The following is a 17951-nucleotide window of genomic DNA, read 5'->3' on the forward strand; positions in this document are numbered from 1 at the left end:
GCTGACGACTTTTCCCACTCGACGCCAACTCGCTCGACTTCTCTTCCTTCCCGCAGGTATTCGTACGCACGGACGCTGCGCATTGCTGACGGCCCGGACGAGGTGCACCTCTCCTCCATCGCTCGCCTGGAGCTGCGGGACCAGCTGAGGGCGGCTCAGGCCAAGCTGTGAAGTCACGGCGACTCACCAACAATCACCGAGAATATGCTTTAAGAACGTAAATGTAAATAATCAAGAAAATCTTGCACTACATGTGAAATGGTTTGTATGAAACTCTTTGAGTCCTTGAAATTGTTTATTAAAAAAGGCTTGATTTATTAAGGAATTCTTGTTTTTGTTTGTTTTTTTTTTATTTATTGTGAACTACAAAAAGAAAATGACAGCATGAACTTTGTCTCGTCGTCATCCGACCGTGCAGGTGTGGTGGCCTGTCACGCCGATGAATCCCAGGGGGAGGTGATGGAGAAAACAGAACATACAAGCACGTTAATTTTTTTTTTTATACAATATAAAACAGCAATGGCCGCTCCCCCTCCCCCACCCCCACTCAATCCTCTCCACACGCCGGCTGGCGCAAAACCCTCCAGTCCTTTTTCAGAGTCGGAACGTGAGTGTTTTTGGGACAGAGATTTTAAGCCGCCCAGAAATCTTGTACGATACATGGCAGAAAAGGAAAAAAAAAAAAGGGTGGTGGGGGAGGGGTGGAGGTGGGACACACAGAGACTGAGGGGAAAAACAGGCTGGTTGTGACGAGAGTGACGCGTCAGTGTTTGCTCTTCTTGGACTTTTTGTGAGAGCGGTGCGGCGAGCGCGACTTGGAGCGCGACTTCTTGGTCGACTTCTTGGGCGATCTCGAGCGCGACCTCCTGGACCGCTTGGGCGTGCGAGGGGAGGGAGATCTGATCGGACGGACAGGGTTTTTTTGGGGGGGGGTTAATTCTCAAGACTTAAATACAATTTCTTTAAAAAAAAAATGCATTGGAATCTACGGAAGCACATTGCATTCACTGGGTAAAAAAAAAATGATCTCGTAATTATGAGATCAGGACGAGAAAAGATCTCTGATCTTACCCTTGTCTCGTTCTTACGAGATCCTTACTCAGCGAATGCAATGGGCTTCCGTAGGAATCAAACACCTGACTCTGATGAGCCAACGTACCTCTTGGAGGACTTCTTGCTGCTGGCCCGCGGCGAGTCTTTGTGCGTGGAGCGCGACATGGTGTCCTTGGAGTACGAGCGCTCCGAGCGCTCGGATCGCTCCGAGCGGGGCGACGACGAGCGGCCCCTCCTGCTGCTGCTGCGCGGCGGGCTGGCCGAGCCGCTGTGGCGCCGTTTCCTGTCGACCGCGGGGGATAAATATCTGCGATGGAAAAAGGAAAAGAAGTTACAATACATAATTGCGCTGAAAACGCACTGCTTCTCGCTGACGCGCTCCCGTTACCTGTCCTTCCTGGTGGGCGTGTCCTCCTTCTCCTTCTCCTTCTTCAGGTCTTTCAACCGCGTCTCGGCCTTCTCCTTCTCCTTCTTCTCCCGCTCCTTCTCCCGTTCCAGTTTCTCTTTTTCCTTCTCCTGCGGAAGTGCGACCATGGAATTGTGAAACTCTCGCGCCTCACGTCGACCATTAAAACCTCCCCTGAAGTCAAACTCCTTTTACCTTTTGCAGCAGTTTGTCCCTGTAGTGCTCCACCTGTTCCTGGATGCTCTGTCCGTGCTTCTTGGGTCGTTTGCCAGATTCCAGCTCATCCTGGAACTTCATGACTTTCACCTGGGGTGCGCATTTTAAAAAGGGAAAAGTGTTAAATGCAAAACACCCGACCATCTTTGGCATTTCAGGCTTATGTTCTGAGCTTAGCGATTCAATACCTCGATCTCTCTGAGTTTGCTGCGTTTCTCTTCGTTCATTTCAGACATCTTGCTTTTAATATCCGAGTCGTCTCGGCCGGAGTTGAAGTAGCTCTGATTGTCTTCTGAACGAGGGCTCCTGTCCTCGTCGCCGCTGTCCTCACCGTACCTACAGAGCAAAATAACACGTGAGCATGTTTTGTTTTTTGTTTTTAAAAGGAACAAGGGGAGTAAACGGGTGCAAAGATTGTTTAAATTTCCAGCGCAGTTGACGAACAAACAAGACAAAGTCAACTCACTTTTTCGACTCTTCCGGCTGCTCAAACGCCTCCCACTTTGAGGTTGTGACGGCTGAGAAAACAAATGATGACAGAGTGAAATCAATGCACCTGAGGGGGCCCACGCGGATGAGAAACACACTCGCTGCATTTCCATGACAGATTTTGGAAAAACGAAAGGGATATTTCTAAGATTTTGACAAAGTACAATTGCGATTTGCAGAGGTTTGCATTGAACGGCATGAATGTGGCCAAGTTGGTTAAAGGAGGCAAAAGTCTCACCTTGAGCCTCCAGCTCGGATTCATCCACAGCTTCCCACTTGGACGGCGCCACCTTGAAGGTCGCCTCCTTGGATCCGTCGACTGTAAAAACCAGGCGGAAAAACACAAATTACCACCGAACTCCGGGTCAGAACTCCGGGTCGGACCTCCGGCGGCTTCACGGGTTCGTGGACTCACAGGGAATTCCATCAATGTCCTCCTCCAGATGTTTGATGGGGACGCCGTCTAGGTCGTCCAGGGGGGCTCCGTCGATGGGAGCGCCGTCCATGTGCCCCGCCTCGATCGGGACGCCGTCCATGTCCTCCAGTGGCATGCCGTCCACGTACTCGCCGAACGGAGCGCCGTCTATGTCCTCCGCTGCCTCGGCCACCTGCTGCTCAAACGCCACAAACACACGCTGTAAACCACAGGTGCCATGGGCCAAATTTGGCCTGAGGGGCGTTATGTTTGGCACATCAATCAGGACTGGACGTTCATTCAAGGACATTATTATGACTTCACTGGTTTATCGGGATTTTATTTTTGAAATGTATTTATTAGCTGTACAAAGGTGAAAAAGGTTATTATTGAAATTTAAATCAGGAGGCTGCAAATACATACATACGATTTTCATTTACATTTCTTTTTTAATTCGATAATTTTTTTTAATTTGAAATTCGATTTTGCATGTGTGCAAGCGACGAGGTTTTCCACAGCGGGAGACGAGAGAGAGTCGTCGCTCACCTCCACGATGGCGGCGGCTGCAGCAGCGGCGGCAGCAGCAGCAGCGGCGGCGGCAGCAGCAGCAGCGACCTCCTTCTCTGCCGACAGGTTGACCAGACCCAGGAAGATGTTCTGCAGCTTGATGAGGAAGGGGTCGGGGTACACGGCCCAGTCCTCCCAGGCCCGGAAACACGACATGACTCGTTGCTGATGCAAGAGACGGATAAATTATTTCAGTTGCCGAGGAGATTTTTTTTTGCAGCGTTTTCCCCTTTCCTGGGATGTACGGTACCTTGAAGTTCTCGCTCTGCAGGTGGCCCTGGATCTGTTTGTACGTTGCGTTCAGGTCGGCGAAAATCTGGCACAGCCTCGCCTCAAAACTGTCAGGAGGTCGTGGGCATGGTTAGTGGTTGCGCAACAGACGCACAAACTGGCCATAAACAGGTGAAATCTAGAACTTACTATTTTCTGTAGTAAGACGCATTGGATACTTTGGCAGAGGAGTTGTAGAGCACATCAGAAACTAGATATAACCGTGCAATCTGGAAGAAGGACAAAAGAGGATTGTGTTTCAGCCATTCAGAGCCCTCTGTGTTTGTTTATGGTGGCCAGACAGGACAAGGGAGGAAGGGAAAAGAAACGGCCTTGCCTTCTTGGGGAGGGGGGTCTTGAGGATGGAGAGAGACTCGGTGATGCACTCCACGATCTCCTCCGCCGCCTCGGCACGGTTGAGGCAGAACAGCATGGCCTCGGCCACGTCGCCCCTCCTGGGAGTCAAACCGCGGAGCATCTCTTCCAGTTTGTCCCGCTCTCTGCAGACACAGAGGAGTTGGAGAGAGAGAGAGAGGGGGGGGGGGGGGGGGGGGGGGGGTCATGTGATGAACTGGAAGATCAACAGGACCACAGCGGACGGGCAGAGAGTCCCGAGAGAGGGCGGCCTTACTCTTCTTTCAAGGCGCCCTTCTTGGCCCCTTCCTCTTCCTCGTCCTCTTCGTCGCCGTCGTCGTACGGGCCGTGGAGGTACGGGTTGAGCGGCGGCGGCCGCCACAGGGAGCCGTTCTTGAACATCCTGAAGTCGTCTGTTCGCCATTTGGCCGGCGCTTCGCCCTGAGCAGATCGTTTATTCACCGTCACCCCTGCTCGTCCCAAGCTCTTGTTTCACAACAATTAGATTTTTCTTTTGGACGCCGTACCTGTAGGATGGTGTACAGCTTCCATCTGTAGTACACATGTGCTGGGCTCTGGTTCTCAAACAGAAACCTGCGAGGACAAAAGGATGAATTTGCGTCAAGCCTGAGCGTCCGGATGAGGTCAATGGGCGAGGAGTGCGGGGACGAGGAGACGAGCGGCGCCCACCTGTACATGGGATTGTTGATCTCTCGGTTCATGATCATGGCTTCAAACATTGGGCCTTCACGCACCACAAACTCGATCATTCGGTGGATGAGAGAGAGCAAATTCCTACAAGAGAGGCACAGTTAAAGCAAACAGATTCAGACTGGCCGCACGCTTCCCCGCTACAGCAGCAAAGCCTGGCTGTGGCCTTGAATTCATGCCCAGTGCTTTGGCACTTGTACTCTATCAAAAGACTGATAGACACAGTATTATTATTTTTAAAAAGAGGGAAGTCAGCAGAATGGCTGACAATAATAATAAGAGCAAGGCCACGCTAACCACTACTGGGGATTGACATTGACATTTCTAAACCTGAAGTGGAGACACTCCGGGAGGAAAGCAAGTGTCATTTAACCAGGCATGAATTCAAGGAAACTGACTCTGAGTCAGTGCCAATATCAGTGCATAAATGCTGCCAAGAATGAGAAAGGAACTTTCGTGTCAACTGCAAAACAAATTAAGACCCTTATTCTAAAAAGTTGTCATCCATAAACTATTACAAATTCATGATTGTTTTTTCTCCCCCTCTGGCTGCAGTTCGGAGTGGACAATCTGAAGATGACTTTGTTATTATTCATTTATCACTTCTTCTTCCAGTATTATGTAGAAAAGATACAGTATTATAATCTAGCTTTTATTCTAACACAGTTGGAGCTGCACTTCCTGCTTTTGTCTGCGTTTTACAGCGGTTTAGGTGCTGGATGCGATGGATCCTTCACTCCCAACCGCAAAGCAACTGCTTCTGATTGAGCTGCGGCTTACTTCTTTATGCAACCTTTACAGCTTCTGGGTTCACAAAGTTGTAGATGAACAACTTGTGAAGGAGTGAAGCGAGTCGTTCACAAAAGAAACTGTGTGTAGAATTTAGCTGCGTCCAGCTGTGTGACGAGCTAAGTTCCTGTCAGGTCGTCCAATTTGTCTTGGGACGCAGTAGAAATTCAGTACTGCAAAGACGCTGGACAATGCACAAAGACAGCCGGGCTGACTGAGCACCGTGCTAAACGTCATTGGATTCAATTCTGCCACTTAATCCTAAACACTGAACCTTAAACTGTGAAGCCTCGCAAAGCAGTGTCCTCCACTTCTTGAACATCTCGTGACAAATTTGAGGTGAGGAGGAATACCACAGCAGTATTGGATCATTTCCCTGCACTGTCTATCTACTGTGGTAGACTTGGTAGTGGCCAATATATTATTTTCTTTTTAGTGCAAATGGTGTGATTTTTGTTTGTCTTGCTTTCTCTGTGTCAGCTTTTATGAAAAAACGTGGTGCAGACTGCATTACAATTACCCTAAAGTGGCCAACAAGACAAAGGATGTCTTTCATTTGACAACACAGATTCACATTTACTTGTATTGGAGCTGATCGTACCAATGGCGGGGGAAAAATTCTGTATACTTTCCCAATCCATCCCATGAGGCTTTTCGGGTCCCTCGTTGCCGCAGACAGTTCAACGTGTGCTGCTCACCAAGGCCAATGTCAAAGGTCATATATGGACTAATGATGCTGGTGGGTTTGGATTTGTTTATTCGCGGGGGGCCAGGTTTACTGAGCCCGCCCAATTGAGTGACAGAGGCCAAGGGGGTAGACGGTCTGAGTGAGCAATGGCCAGAGGGCGGAAATTCAACTGTGTGTAACAGAGTCACTTACGTAGGGGAAAAAAGAAAAAGGGAAAAAAGAAAACAAAAAAAGAGCAAAAATGTTGATGTACGAGTGAAGCTGTGATGGACTAAATTCATTGAGTGTGGCTCTAAACAGCACATTAAACAGATCTAGGATGTTTTCACTTGTTTTTTTTCTTCCTAAGGAACATGAATTATGGTACAAAGTAAAAGTGTGAGTTCTACTCATCTACTCCTAGGATGTGCCTCAACCATTGCTCACCCCTACTGAGCAGCCCCCCGTAGCATGCAGATTCCAACTGTTCAAGCGTTCAAGCTTCATTCTGGGATGCTTTTGTTTGGTTTGGCTATGTTCTTTTTTTTTCAACACCAATTTTAAAAAAAGAAAAACATGTACCTTTCTGTTGGGATAACCACTTTGACTATGGCTTGCGACAGAGTCTGTATATGAAGTCACATCAGATAATAAACATAGAATGTGAGAATTGTTAAAAAGCAACAGGTGAAAATAGATAAAAAATGCATTTGTAAAATTGAATATAGACAACAACTTTTCCTTTAACTGCTGTCAGTTTTACTAAAAGGTCGATCACCCTGGCGGGTGCACTTGTTAAGCAAAGACTTATTTGAACTTTTTCTTCTTCAAACTGAAATTCAATTATAGTCTAAACCTGGACAGTTCAAAACTAGACAACAAAATACGATACCTTAAGACAACTTTGATAAACACCTGACTGACCTGAGTCTAAAGCTAACATCTGACCATCCGCATTAACAAAACACACAGCCACAACCCATGAGAAAAAGAAACTAAAGTCCCAGGCTGACGTGGTGAGTTACCTTCTCGAAGTCCTCCTTGTTTTTAGGCGGAGGGAGGAGGGGAGCGTTGGGGTTCTTTAGCCTCTCCCGGGGCTGTGCGTTGAAGGGGAGGCCAGAGGGGGGCGGTGGGAGTGTGTGCTCCATCATAGAAGGAGGGATGTAGATGGGGTGGGGTGGGATTGGGACACCTTTTCCCCATCCTAATTTCATCTCAAAGTTCATTATCGTCTTTCCTGTAATGGGAAATAGAAAAAATAGGCACATTCTTTAAATTTAAGAGCCTAAAACTGTGGGTTTTTTTAGGATGCTGTAGGCAGATGGCTAAACATGTTTTATTTAGACTTTTAAATAATTAATCACGGAAGGCTACTTCTCGAGAACCAGAGACACAAAACCGAAGTCTGGCAACTGGTATGAAAGGGAACTTTGCAAAAATAGTACCATTAAGGTTCTTGAGTGCTCGCTCAGCATCCCTCCTGTTCATGAAGGCCACAAAGCCACAGTTTCTCTCTCGAGCCCTCTCCTCGTCCGTCCTCGGCCACATGATCTTGACACTAGCCAGCGGTCCATAGCGGCCAAACTCTTGACAAAGCATCTCCTCATTCATCTGCAAGACAAAAAAACAACGATGGAGCTTCCGATGACCTCTGGAAAGACCAAGCAGAAAACCAGCGCCACTTGAAAAGTTGACCTCACCTGTGGGTTGATGTTTCCGAGATACAAGTTGGTGGTGGACGGGTCTCCGACGTCGTGCGAGCCCGGCGCCGAGTCATCCAGAACTGCGGAGACAGAGAAGACAGAACCATTTCCTGCTGCCATCTGAGGACAGCTTGTGTTCTTGGCAAGATTAAGATATTCACGGCCGCTATATTGAGTCAAAATTACCACTGGACGGACGGTTTCTCCTTGAAGAACCATCCGCTAAAAGAAGCAGAGAAGCAGTGTAAAACTTTGTTTCAGGGCAGAGGCGGGGGAAGGGTGCGAGGAGGGACTGAATTACGCTGTGCACAACGGTGCACTCTCGGCCCGAGTTTGCAAAGGGGTGCTGTCATGCAGTTTGAGAACACTTACAGGAGCGTCGTCCGTCCCCAGACAAAGGTTCGAAGCGACTAACACGACCTTTCAGCCTGTGTCGTTCATCTCGTTCTTCTTGTATTCTGTTCAAAGAATGAATCGACTGTTAAAATTCACACTAGATATTATCAGAGTGAAAAACTGCCACGTGAGTGTCAAAACTCACTGCTTAAGTTCTTCTTTGAAGAGCTCCAAGTTGCTCTTCTTCTTTTCCTTTTCGTTAGTTTTCTTTTGAGCCTGAAACGATGAAAAGTTACAATTACAACAGCAGTCGAATCAAAACAGTGAACAGGTTACGTGTTGTTGGTGGCAGTACTCACATGTCTTTTGTCTAATGCTAAAAAATGTGGTGGGGTCTCCAAGGGTAAAATGCTCTTCGCCTGAGTCTCAAAGCGTGACTTAGGCTTGTACAACTTTCCTCTCTTCTCATCAGCAGCTGATTCATCTGAAAGTGAGAAAAAAAATTGATTAGTTTTGACTTTAAGTATGGTATTTAAATGTATAATGCTGTAGACAAAGCGAGGGAGAGAGCTACATTAGTCTAAATAGACAGGAGTGAAGTACCTTTTGATGCATTTGCAAGACCACCACGAACAAAAGCCTTGACTTTGCCCTCTCCTCCTTCGAATGCAGCAAGAAACTCTTCATAAATCTCAGCTGCCGCTCGTTCATCCTCCTGCAAAGAAACAGCCGCGGTCAACTACAAAGAACATTTCAATGACGAGTCAACTAATTTGGTCAGTTATCAGTTGAATATTGTGACACAAACCTTTTTCTTGATTTCGTCTTGCTCCTTCTTGCTCAGGGTCCTCTTTGCCACTGCCATTTTTCCTATGCTGAAAGACTTCAACTTGCTCTCAAGCAGCGCCTGTGGGAAAGTGTTGAAGTAACAACGCTTACGATAGATTTTCATCAATATCTAATTGAGCTAAAATGCAGTTCACGTTCACAACCATTTAAAAAAAAAACATTGACAACTCATTGGCAGTAGATTGTAAACCACACATTTGCTGAAGTGTGAGCTGCGTTGACAGTAAACAAAGACTACGGTTAGCTGGAAAACGAACTCCTCTGTTATACAGGCTGTGCTTAAGGCGTTTTTTTTTTTTTTTTTAAAGGACGCAATTAAAAATGCAATTTTTCTAACAGCAATTATGAGATGTTTTCAAAACACGAGTACGGGCAGTAAATTGCCATGGAGCAGAAACTGTTGCGTAAATTGGACGCAGGCCTGACAACTGATATCCACCCCTGCTGCACCACCACCGACTAAATGCAACTGCTGGGAGTTATTAGCCATGTTTCCACGTTAGGCCCAGCTCGGCGAATATCATCTTTCACTTTACAATAACGACGACCGAGCAGCGGAAATGATGTTCTGGGAATAACTTTGTCCATATCAAGACGTCAATTGTTCAAAAAACAGTCCAGTATGTCTACTTCGCTCGGGTTATTCTAGGCAAGGTGGCTAAAGTCCTTAGCTTAGCAGTGTAGCCGACGGTTTGCTACAACAGCGCATTGATAGTTAGCCAACGCCGTTGCGCACGCCACACGTTACACCCGTTTCTTGCACGCCCCAAATGCTCACATACGAAACTTTATTGAGACACACGTCGATTCACGTTGTTTTCGTGTCGAAATGTATGTTTTGGTGAAAATAGGAGCCAGTGGTTTATTTACCTTGGCGCTAGCCTTCTGAGAGCCACCGGGAGCTCGGTCCGCCATCTTTTGTGGTTCTAAACTAAAATCGACAATCGATTACATTATAGCGGCAAATGTGGTGCTCAGGAGACACAGTCGATTGCCGATTCAATGATGGACGTACTTCTTTTCACTGTCATACTTTTAATGTGTACATTATATAGGAACAACAGCTCTGCCGAGTCTTACATACATACAGTAATTGCGAGGGGAATTGTTTGTGCGTCCAACATAAAAACAAACAAATAAACAAATCAATCAACAAACAAATCAGCGTTCTTCCTGAATAGAAAATTACGTTGGTTAGAAACTTAAAAAACACGTATAGTCTAACAGCAGAAATTGCTTTCTATAGTGTATAAATATTTACAAGTGAGTTAAGATAAAAGGAAATTCGAAAAGAGGCGAAACGGAAGTGAACCTTAACCCACTTTATTTACGATCGGGCTTATTTTTTTTATTTTATTTTATTATTTTATTTTTTAAAATATTCAAATATATTGTCCCATAAGTGCTTTAGACAAGCAGTTACTGTCACGACGCAGGCACCACACTTCAAGTCACCAAAATCGAAAGTTTAAATTCAGCTGTTGATGGTGTTCATGTTTGATCCAGCAGATGGCGCTATTACTCTCCACGGCCAGCAGTTACGGCGGTTACCTGCAAATTTTATTTTGACAGCCCGTTTTCGGAATGTACTGTATATACCAGTGCGTAAATTGCATTTCAGAAGCCTCGTTTGTCTCGCAGGCGTGTCGTGCCTGTCAATCTGAATGACGTGTTGTGCTTAATTTAGGTGCACTCGGTTGGTTTTATTGCTTGATCTACACTATAGATTTCCTTTTTGGAGATGGACAGACATATATAGACATATATCCTTTTATTTATTGTACCACAAGGCTTTTGGCTCGTTTTCCATGGCCAGCATCATGTGGAGCTAATGCATGTACTTTTGCCGCCCGTCTTTAATATATTTCTTCCCCCTCTGCCCCAAACAGCCTGCGCTCCGTCCCTCCTACTAGGCAGAACAAACGCTATATTCATCTGTTCCAGCTCGCACTTGCAGAAACTCTCCGCAGGATCTCCAGGGCACTTTTTTTTTCTCTCTCTCCCTTGCACCGCTGCTGCTGCTGCTGCTGCTGCTGTTGCCGAACACAATGCCATTCATGCCAAGGGACGAAAACAGACGCAGCGCCTGCTGCTCCGTCAACCAAACAATGTGGAGAACGGGCGCTATTTTTTGCGCTTGGAGTCTGTTGCTCTTGACCGACGTCTGTGCGCAGTCTCAGCGGAGGTAGTACACGATTATTTACACCGCGTTTAATTTTTCCGCGACCTTTCTGTGCGCCCGGGGTTCTGGTGTTGGATGGCGAAGCAGCGGCGACAGTTGCAAGAATATTCTGCTGCCTCCAGTCAAGACGTGGCGCATCTAAATGGATTTGGTGTTAAATCACCCGCGGGGTGATGTTTATTTATTTTATTTTATTTTGATCAATAACTTGACAATAACAGAAAGTGTTCTCTCTTTTTCTACAGAGTCTTCACATGTGGAGGAAACGTCACAGGGGATTCAGGAGTTATAGGGAGCCAAGGCTACCCAGGAGTTTACCCTCCAAACACCAAATGTGTGTGGAGAATCACAGTAAGACTTTCCTTTTTTTCCCCCCCTCCTTTCCCCTCCTAGCACAGCCTGTAATAATAATGATGAATATGAACACAATCAAGTCAGCGGCCGAATTGTTAGACATTACTGTCAGACTTGCACAACAGTCGAACTCTAGTTGCTTATTTGATCCTAAAAATACTCAACCACAGCTTCCCCCCCCCCCCCCCCTTTGCTTGAGGCCAGCTCAATCACATTACACATTCAAGCAGCCAGCCTGACAGCAGCCCCATGGGCAAGTTGCGCTTCACCACCTGTGCTCACACTTATCTCATCTCAGGTCCCTCACAGTCTTCAGAGGGTGTAGAAAATACCTCCGGAAGCACTGTCACTAACCTAGTGGAGGCATCAGTAGCCTTTGTGACATCATAAAGGGCTGATTTCCAAAACAGTATGTTTTATCACACGTACACATTTATGGTATGATGCACCGGAAAAGTGAACTCGGCATAATGCGGGGCCTTTGAAGTGTATTGATGTCATCTCACTAGCTTGTATTCACGATGACGAATGGGTGAAATTAACCTCTAATTTCCACCAGGTCCCTGAGGGAAAGGTGGTGGTCCTGTCATTCCGCTTTATAGACTTGGAAAATGACAACCTGTGCCGCTATGACTATGTGGATGTTTACAGCGGCCATGTCGGCGGGCAAAGGCTCGGCCGCTTCTGCGGGACTTTCAAGCCCGGAGCCTTGGTTTCCGGCGGCAACAAGATGCTCCTGCAGATGGTATCTGATGCCAACACTGCTGGGAGCGGTTTCCTGGCTGTTTTCTCTGCAGCCCACCCGCACGAGAGAGGTAGGCAGACAAGGATTTTTTTCCCCCGTTTTTTTTTTTGGGTGCTGGCTGGGCTGGCGCTGCCCCGGTGCAATCGAGGTTGTACATCAAGCAGCAGCTGCGGAGAAACGACCCTCCAGAGCCACGTGGGACTCAGCGTCTCCGCCACGGCTCGACCCTCAAGGAATCTGATACTGGCTGGAGAATGTGTTTGCTTTGGCAAACGGGCCAGTCTGTAAAAGCAAATTAACACGGCTGTTTAACACTGGACTCTGCAGGAAGGGCCGCGCATTGTTACGACACACACACACACACACACACACACACACACACACACACACACACACACACACACACACACGGACAGATGGAGCGGAAAAATCACCTTTTTGCATTCTAACAAAATGCTAAATCTTATTTAAAACTCTGAGATACATGGATAAAAAGTCATGCAGAAAACATTTTTTAAAAAATCCGATCACCCTTGGGGGTTTCATTTATCAGAGACGTGGCTTTAGCTTTTCCAGCATATGGACAAAAAAAAAAAAAAAAAAAACTGGAACGCAGGGGCGTCCCAACATTTCTCGCAGCACCGTGTGGAATTTCTCGCCGACACTTTTCTGGAGCGCTCGAGTTGAGGGCCACAGGTCACAAGTATCACTTAAAGTTGCACGAGCCACTTCCCATTAGCGCAGCGACACAAGTCTCGTTTGCCCGTTTAATGGCCGCTTCCCGGCTCCTCCGAGTGAGCCGACAGCTGTGGCAGACAGCAGCTAATGACCGACCTGCCTTGCTTTTCACACAAGGGGGGGTGACAGGCTGCTGTGGCCTCCCGGCCGATGAACGCTGAGTCAGACACTTAAGAGCGTCCCTACTTTCCACGTTTGCAGATAGCACAGATATGCCGGAAACAGGACATCTGTCAGTGTTTGTCGCAAAAAAAGATCACTTTTGCAACCCTCCAGTTCTGGTAGATGGCCGCTTATGTGGATGCATTAGGAGGAAGCACACTCATCACAAACAATGACAGTAACAAGAGCGCCTGCAGTCGAATACAAATGCACTTGCACTTTGTGCCGTAAACACAAAATCATCTCAACAGGGGAGCAGTACTGTGGAGGCAGGCTGGACAGACCCTCAGGGACTTTCAAAACGCCCAACTGGCCCGAGAAGGACTACCCAGCTGGGGTCACCTGTTCCTGGCACATAGTGGCGCCCAAGAACCAGGTCAGAAAGGGTGTTTGTAAGAAAATTATGGCATTCTGCTTAAGTTCTGCTTTGAAAAATATCCCAGTTTCTGCTGCAGTCTGCAGCAAGATGTCTTATGTCTGCATGTAGGGTGGAAATATAGATGAACTGAGGGGCGGAGCACGTCATCCCATGAGTTTTCCATGTTTCCCCTTTAATCAAGTGACTTACCCCATCGCCAAATAGAAGTGCCGGCTCGCTAACGGAAGCTTTTCCTTCCTTGCGGTGTCTCGTGCTGCAGATTATTGAAATCAAGTTTGAGAAGTTTGACGTGGAGCGAGACAACTACTGCCGCTACGACCACGTCTCCATTTTCAACGGGGCAGAAATCAACGACGCCAAGAGGATTGGGAAGTACTGCGGAGACAGCCCACCGGAGTAGGTGACCCTGGGATTGACATTCAGCTTTTATTTTTTTATATTCAAACACACCTGTAAGTGTCTCTTACTTTGCTCGTGGACTCTCGCAGGCCCGTGTTCTCGGAGGGGAACCAGCTCCTGATCCAGTTCCTGTCAGATCTCAGCCTGACAGCCGACGGCTTCATCGGACACTACAAGTTCCGACCCAAGAAATTCCCCACCACCACGCTGCCGCCCACCACCACCACACTGCCAGTCACCACCAGGCCTATACGTAAGTAGCAGCTTCCACGATAACAAACTCCAACATCTGTGTTTGTTGATGTAGCTACGAGACCGACTGGCTCCGTGCTCCTGGACTCTCTATCTGACATTTTTATTGCTATCTTGGGCCTTTCGTGTGATAGCAACAGAACATTTCACTGCAAAAGCAAGATCGAAATAAAAAAGAAAGAAAAAACTTCCCCAACAATTTCTTTTGAAGAGTTTATATTACCCATGCAAATGATCGATTAATCAGGAAAAAGTTGTTTAAAAGTAACTTGTTAAAGGTATATTAAAACCATCACAGAATTGATCTTTCTTGCAAAAAAATTAAATTAAGTGTGACAAATCTAATTTAATCGATTAAATTCTTAATTGACATCCATAGTTATTATCTATTAATATGACCTTTATTCAACCAGGAAGACCTTTGAGATTAAGTCCATTCCTGGGCAACACCCAGGTGTTATGTCAAGTCGAGTCCCACTTAAAACAAGACAAACATCACAGTCTAACGGGCGGCACCCAAAGTGCAGAGTCAGAGTCACGGGGAGGTTGAGTTCAAAACCAAACCAAAAACAGGGTTTGCACTCTGGCGACAGCGGCGGCCGACGTGACATGACATGACACACGCTTCAACTATATGTTAAGGCCACATTCTAGGCACAACGTGCCCCTGCATCCACTGCCGCCCATATGTCAAGTTATTTTTATACAGCGACTTGGCTTGTCAACCCATATGATGTTGTTGGTTTTAACACAAAGCAATCTCACTTTCCCACTGCTCCCATCGTCATCTAAAAACAGATGCTTCCACACTGGCTGCATTTTATTTTGAAGGAGGATTGTGTTATTGTGCTTGCATGCAAACGGTTGCGCTCACAGTTTAGCGTCTTGCATCAGCGGCGGCCTAAATTACAGTTTGCTCTGCACGTGTTTTCCCCCGCAGCCCTGAAGTACTCGGTGGCGCTGTGCCAGCAGAAGTGCAAAAGACACGGAACGCTCGAGAGCAATTACTGCTCCAGCAATTTCGGTAAGTTTTTGTCAGGTTTCAGATCATGCGAAGTCAAAATTTTTTTCGGCATATGCGCCGGGTGAGCAACTCCATTGAAATGAATGGGCCGCCATCTTTGAGTCTGGGGGCCTGCTTGAACCTCGTCGAGTTTTCTGGCTGCACAGAAGAGCCACGCCCCCTTCCTGGTGATGTGACCGTCTGCGCTCATCTGATTCCTGCCTGCTCATTTCAAAGGCTTCCCTTATAGTTCAGGCAGGAAGTGTAGCGGTGTATACAGTCGGACATGGCTGCCCGCCCCAGTGCAAACACTCACACACGGGGACCAGTACGTCGACATGAACGTGTCGATTCAAGACTCAGGCTGCCGCTCGCGACGTTTTCCTCGCTGCGATGTTTGCCACATGTGTTGGTCCGGCGCATTTCAAAGAGTCTGCTCGGATTTGCATCAGGAAGTGAGCACGAGCGGCGGCGCACGTGGATAAAGACTCGTGTCATGGGGCAAAAAGAAAAAAAACAAAAAGTTGCGTCTCTGCTGAGTGTTTGTCCAATGATGCAATTCACCAGATTCCTGATTCAGTTGCGTCACTGAAAAACAGGCACGGCCTCGGCTGCGCTCATCCCCCGGACAGGAAATGAACCAAAGCGGGACGTCCAGACATATTGGTACCATCGGGATCGTCCTCGTGCTGAGGGAGATGCGACGCTGGCTCTGGTGTCCCTAGTGGGGTTTCTGTCAGTCAGATGAAAATACTGAAACCTCACTGCTGAAGAAGCACGGAGAACTTGTTTTTTGTTTTGCCACCACCAAGATGTGCCATCTGAAACGTCAAATCAAGATTTCAAACTTACCAACAAAGGGATTGTTTGTCGACGCGTGTTGCAACTCATTCTCAGATTAGAATCGCGAGGCGAATGAACACGTTATCAGATCAGATGCTTGGGCCACCGTTTTTGGCTCCGAGGCAGGCAGAGGAACACACAAACACGCGCGCACACACACACACACACACAAAAAAAGTCAAAAGTCAAAAGTCAAAGCAACGCGTGCATGTACAAACATATTGTGAAAAGCAGACAGAAGGGTATTCTGGGAAACTTGAAGATGTTGTGCGACCTCTGGCGCCGCTGACCCAGTGCCAGAGCTGGAACTTGACCTCGTCATCGTCGGGGCAGCGCGCTGTGGAAGAGCTTTTCAAAGCCTCGAAAATCCAGTAAATTATACCCAGGATGTGTTTTCCTGGTTTTTCGCGAAAACGAGCTGCTAGTGAGCAGATTTACAACGGTAGCACTCGGAAGGTCAAACGTGGGGTGTTGACAACGTGACAGTAAAAAAATCAAAACAGCGACAAAAAAAAAAGGCAGTTACTGTGCGTCTGTCGGGGCCTCCTTCCTTTTAATCTGCCGCTTTAAAAGTGACTGTAAATGCCAAACATGGAGCACATTAGGCCGACTTTTCCAAATTATAGACTCCTTTCGCCGCACGGCCATTAAAGCCAAAGCTCCGAGTGAGCAGGGCCGTGACTTGAAAGGCAGCACAGCGAATCGATTCAATGTGTGTACGTGTGTGTTGGCACTCAGCAGGGCGAGATGAGACACTTTGTTCTGAGCAAATACACAAGCAGTCCAAAGTTTGGACGCACCTTCTTATGCAATTTAATTCTTTATCTTCACAACTATCTACCCTGCAGATAGACACTGAAGACATCTAATACATGAGCAAGATAGATGTCATTATGCAGCAAAGAACAACACGTTAAATAACTCTAAATGTGCTTTTTACGAAAGGTGGCTATTTTGAAGAATTTCAATAAAAAAAAAATGTGTTTTGAGTTATTTTACACTTTTATTGTTTCCTACATAATTCCATGTGTTCATATGTAAATTTGAGGCCTTCATTGAGAAACTGCAATGTCAAAGAGAAGACATTCGATTCATATTTTGTGTCCAAACTTTTGACTGCTAGTGTTGAAGAACACATTATTTCTTTGGAAATGGTGATATATATATAAAACCACATGCCTTTTTCAGTCCTTTGCTATGGGCAAGTGTGAATCTACTTTGTCACTGATTAATTTGTGTTGTATGTGTGTGTGTGTGTGTGTGTGTGTGTCTTACCAGTGATAACCGGGACCGTCATCACTGCGGTGGCGAGGGGAGGAAGCATGCACGCCACCGTCTCCATCATTAATGTGTATAAAGAGGGCGACCTTGCCATCCAGCAGGCAGGGAAGACCATGAGCACCAAGATCGTCATCCTGTGCAAAAAGTGTCCGTTCATCAGACGAGGTGGGAAAATAAATCAACGTGCTTTTAGCTTCAACGCACGGAATATCTGCAGCCAATCAATAATGTTGCTCGCTCAAAAGACGAGCGAGCGTGTTGCACCTGTGTTGACCCGCGGCTCTGAGTTTGCTTTCCTTCTCTGCGCCATGGGTTGGAGAGGTGAGAAGCAGAACTCACCGCCGCAGCGACCCGGTCAAACGTTTTGCATGCAGCCGGCTGCATGCAAACAAAAGCAGCGTGCGAGAGCTGATCCCGACGAGATTCTGACGGCCGGCCTCCCCTGAATGTCTCTGCCGTTCCGCCACTGCATTCAGGTGTTTTCTGTGTGATCCTGCCAGGCTTGAACTACGTCTTCATGGGCCAGGTGGACGAGGACGGCCGGGGGAAGATCGCGCCGCAGCACTTTGTCATGGCGTTCAAGACCAAGAACCAGAAGGGGCTCAACGTCCTGAAAAACAAGCGGTGCTGAGCTGCTCGGCAAGCAGGAGAGAGTCGGCTGTAGGTAGAATAATCATGCAATAGAACAGTAATAATCATCATCATCTAAATGACACAGGTGCCGACCAAAAAATAAAAAAAAGTTGGTTGCAAAGATACTAGCACAACAACAACAACAAAAATCTATA

At 47.0% G+C, this 17951-nt stretch overlaps 3 protein-coding genes across 5 annotated transcripts in view; 2 read left to right on the forward strand and 1 right to left on the reverse strand.

Moving 5' to 3' along the window:
* Positions 1–839, forward strand: part of nphp3 (nephronophthisis 3) — a 26905-nt gene extending 26066 nt beyond the window's left edge. The window contains exons 47-48 of the mRNA XM_076047349.1: positions 57–687; positions 721–839. Coding sequence (XP_075903464.1) covers positions 57–171 — 115 coding nt within the window. The 3' untranslated portion in view covers positions 172–687; positions 721–839. The remainder of the gene's footprint in view (positions 1–56; positions 688–720) is intronic.
* On the reverse strand, positions 758–9828 carry u2surp (U2 snRNP-associated SURP domain containing). 3 transcript variants are annotated; one of them, XM_076047341.1, is made up of 26 exons: positions 9696–9828; positions 8785–8883; positions 8580–8691; positions 8336–8460; positions 8182–8252; positions 8013–8098; positions 7827–7862; positions 7638–7720; positions 7383–7548; positions 6963–7174; positions 6520–6563; positions 4461–4565; positions 4298–4364; positions 4048–4211; positions 3754–3916; positions 3567–3646; positions 3397–3484; positions 3126–3311; positions 2580–2775; positions 2403–2483; positions 2142–2193; positions 1864–2011; positions 1655–1765; positions 1442–1569; positions 1160–1360; positions 758–899 (listed from the first exon to the last, which is right to left on the reverse strand). In XM_076047341.1, the coding sequence occupies exons 1-26, from the start codon at positions 9738–9740 to the stop codon at positions 764–766; spliced, it is 2985 nt and encodes a 994-aa protein (XP_075903456.1). In that variant the 5' UTR covers positions 9741–9828; the 3' UTR covers positions 758–763. The 3 variants fall into 3 exon arrangements, with proteins under 3 accessions (XP_075903456.1, XP_075903455.1, XP_075903457.1); XM_076047340.1 differs by having other exon boundaries at positions 2580–2778; XM_076047342.1 differs by lacking the exon at positions 7827–7862 and having other exon boundaries at positions 2580–2778.
* Positions 9829–10730: 902 nt separating this feature from the next.
* pcolce2b (procollagen C-endopeptidase enhancer 2b) lies at positions 10731–17836 on the forward strand. Its single transcript, XM_076047344.1, has 9 exons — positions 10731–11010; positions 11253–11358; positions 11921–12176; positions 13258–13382; positions 13645–13781; positions 13874–14037; positions 14977–15060; positions 17161–17328; positions 17664–17836. The coding sequence occupies exons 1-9, from the start codon at positions 10874–10876 to the stop codon at positions 17792–17794; spliced, it is 1308 nt and encodes a 435-aa protein (XP_075903459.1). The 5' UTR covers positions 10731–10873; the 3' UTR covers positions 17795–17836.
* Positions 17837–17951: the final 115 nt, after the last annotated feature.

Source organism: Nelusetta ayraudi, unplaced genomic scaffold (assembly GCF_046127955.1).
Source record: "Nelusetta ayraudi isolate G7.1 ecotype Tasmania unplaced genomic scaffold, CSIRO-AGI_Nayr_v1 ptg000094l, whole genome shotgun sequence".
Taxonomy (NCBI): domain Eukaryota; kingdom Metazoa; phylum Chordata; class Actinopteri; order Tetraodontiformes; family Monacanthidae; genus Nelusetta; species Nelusetta ayraudi.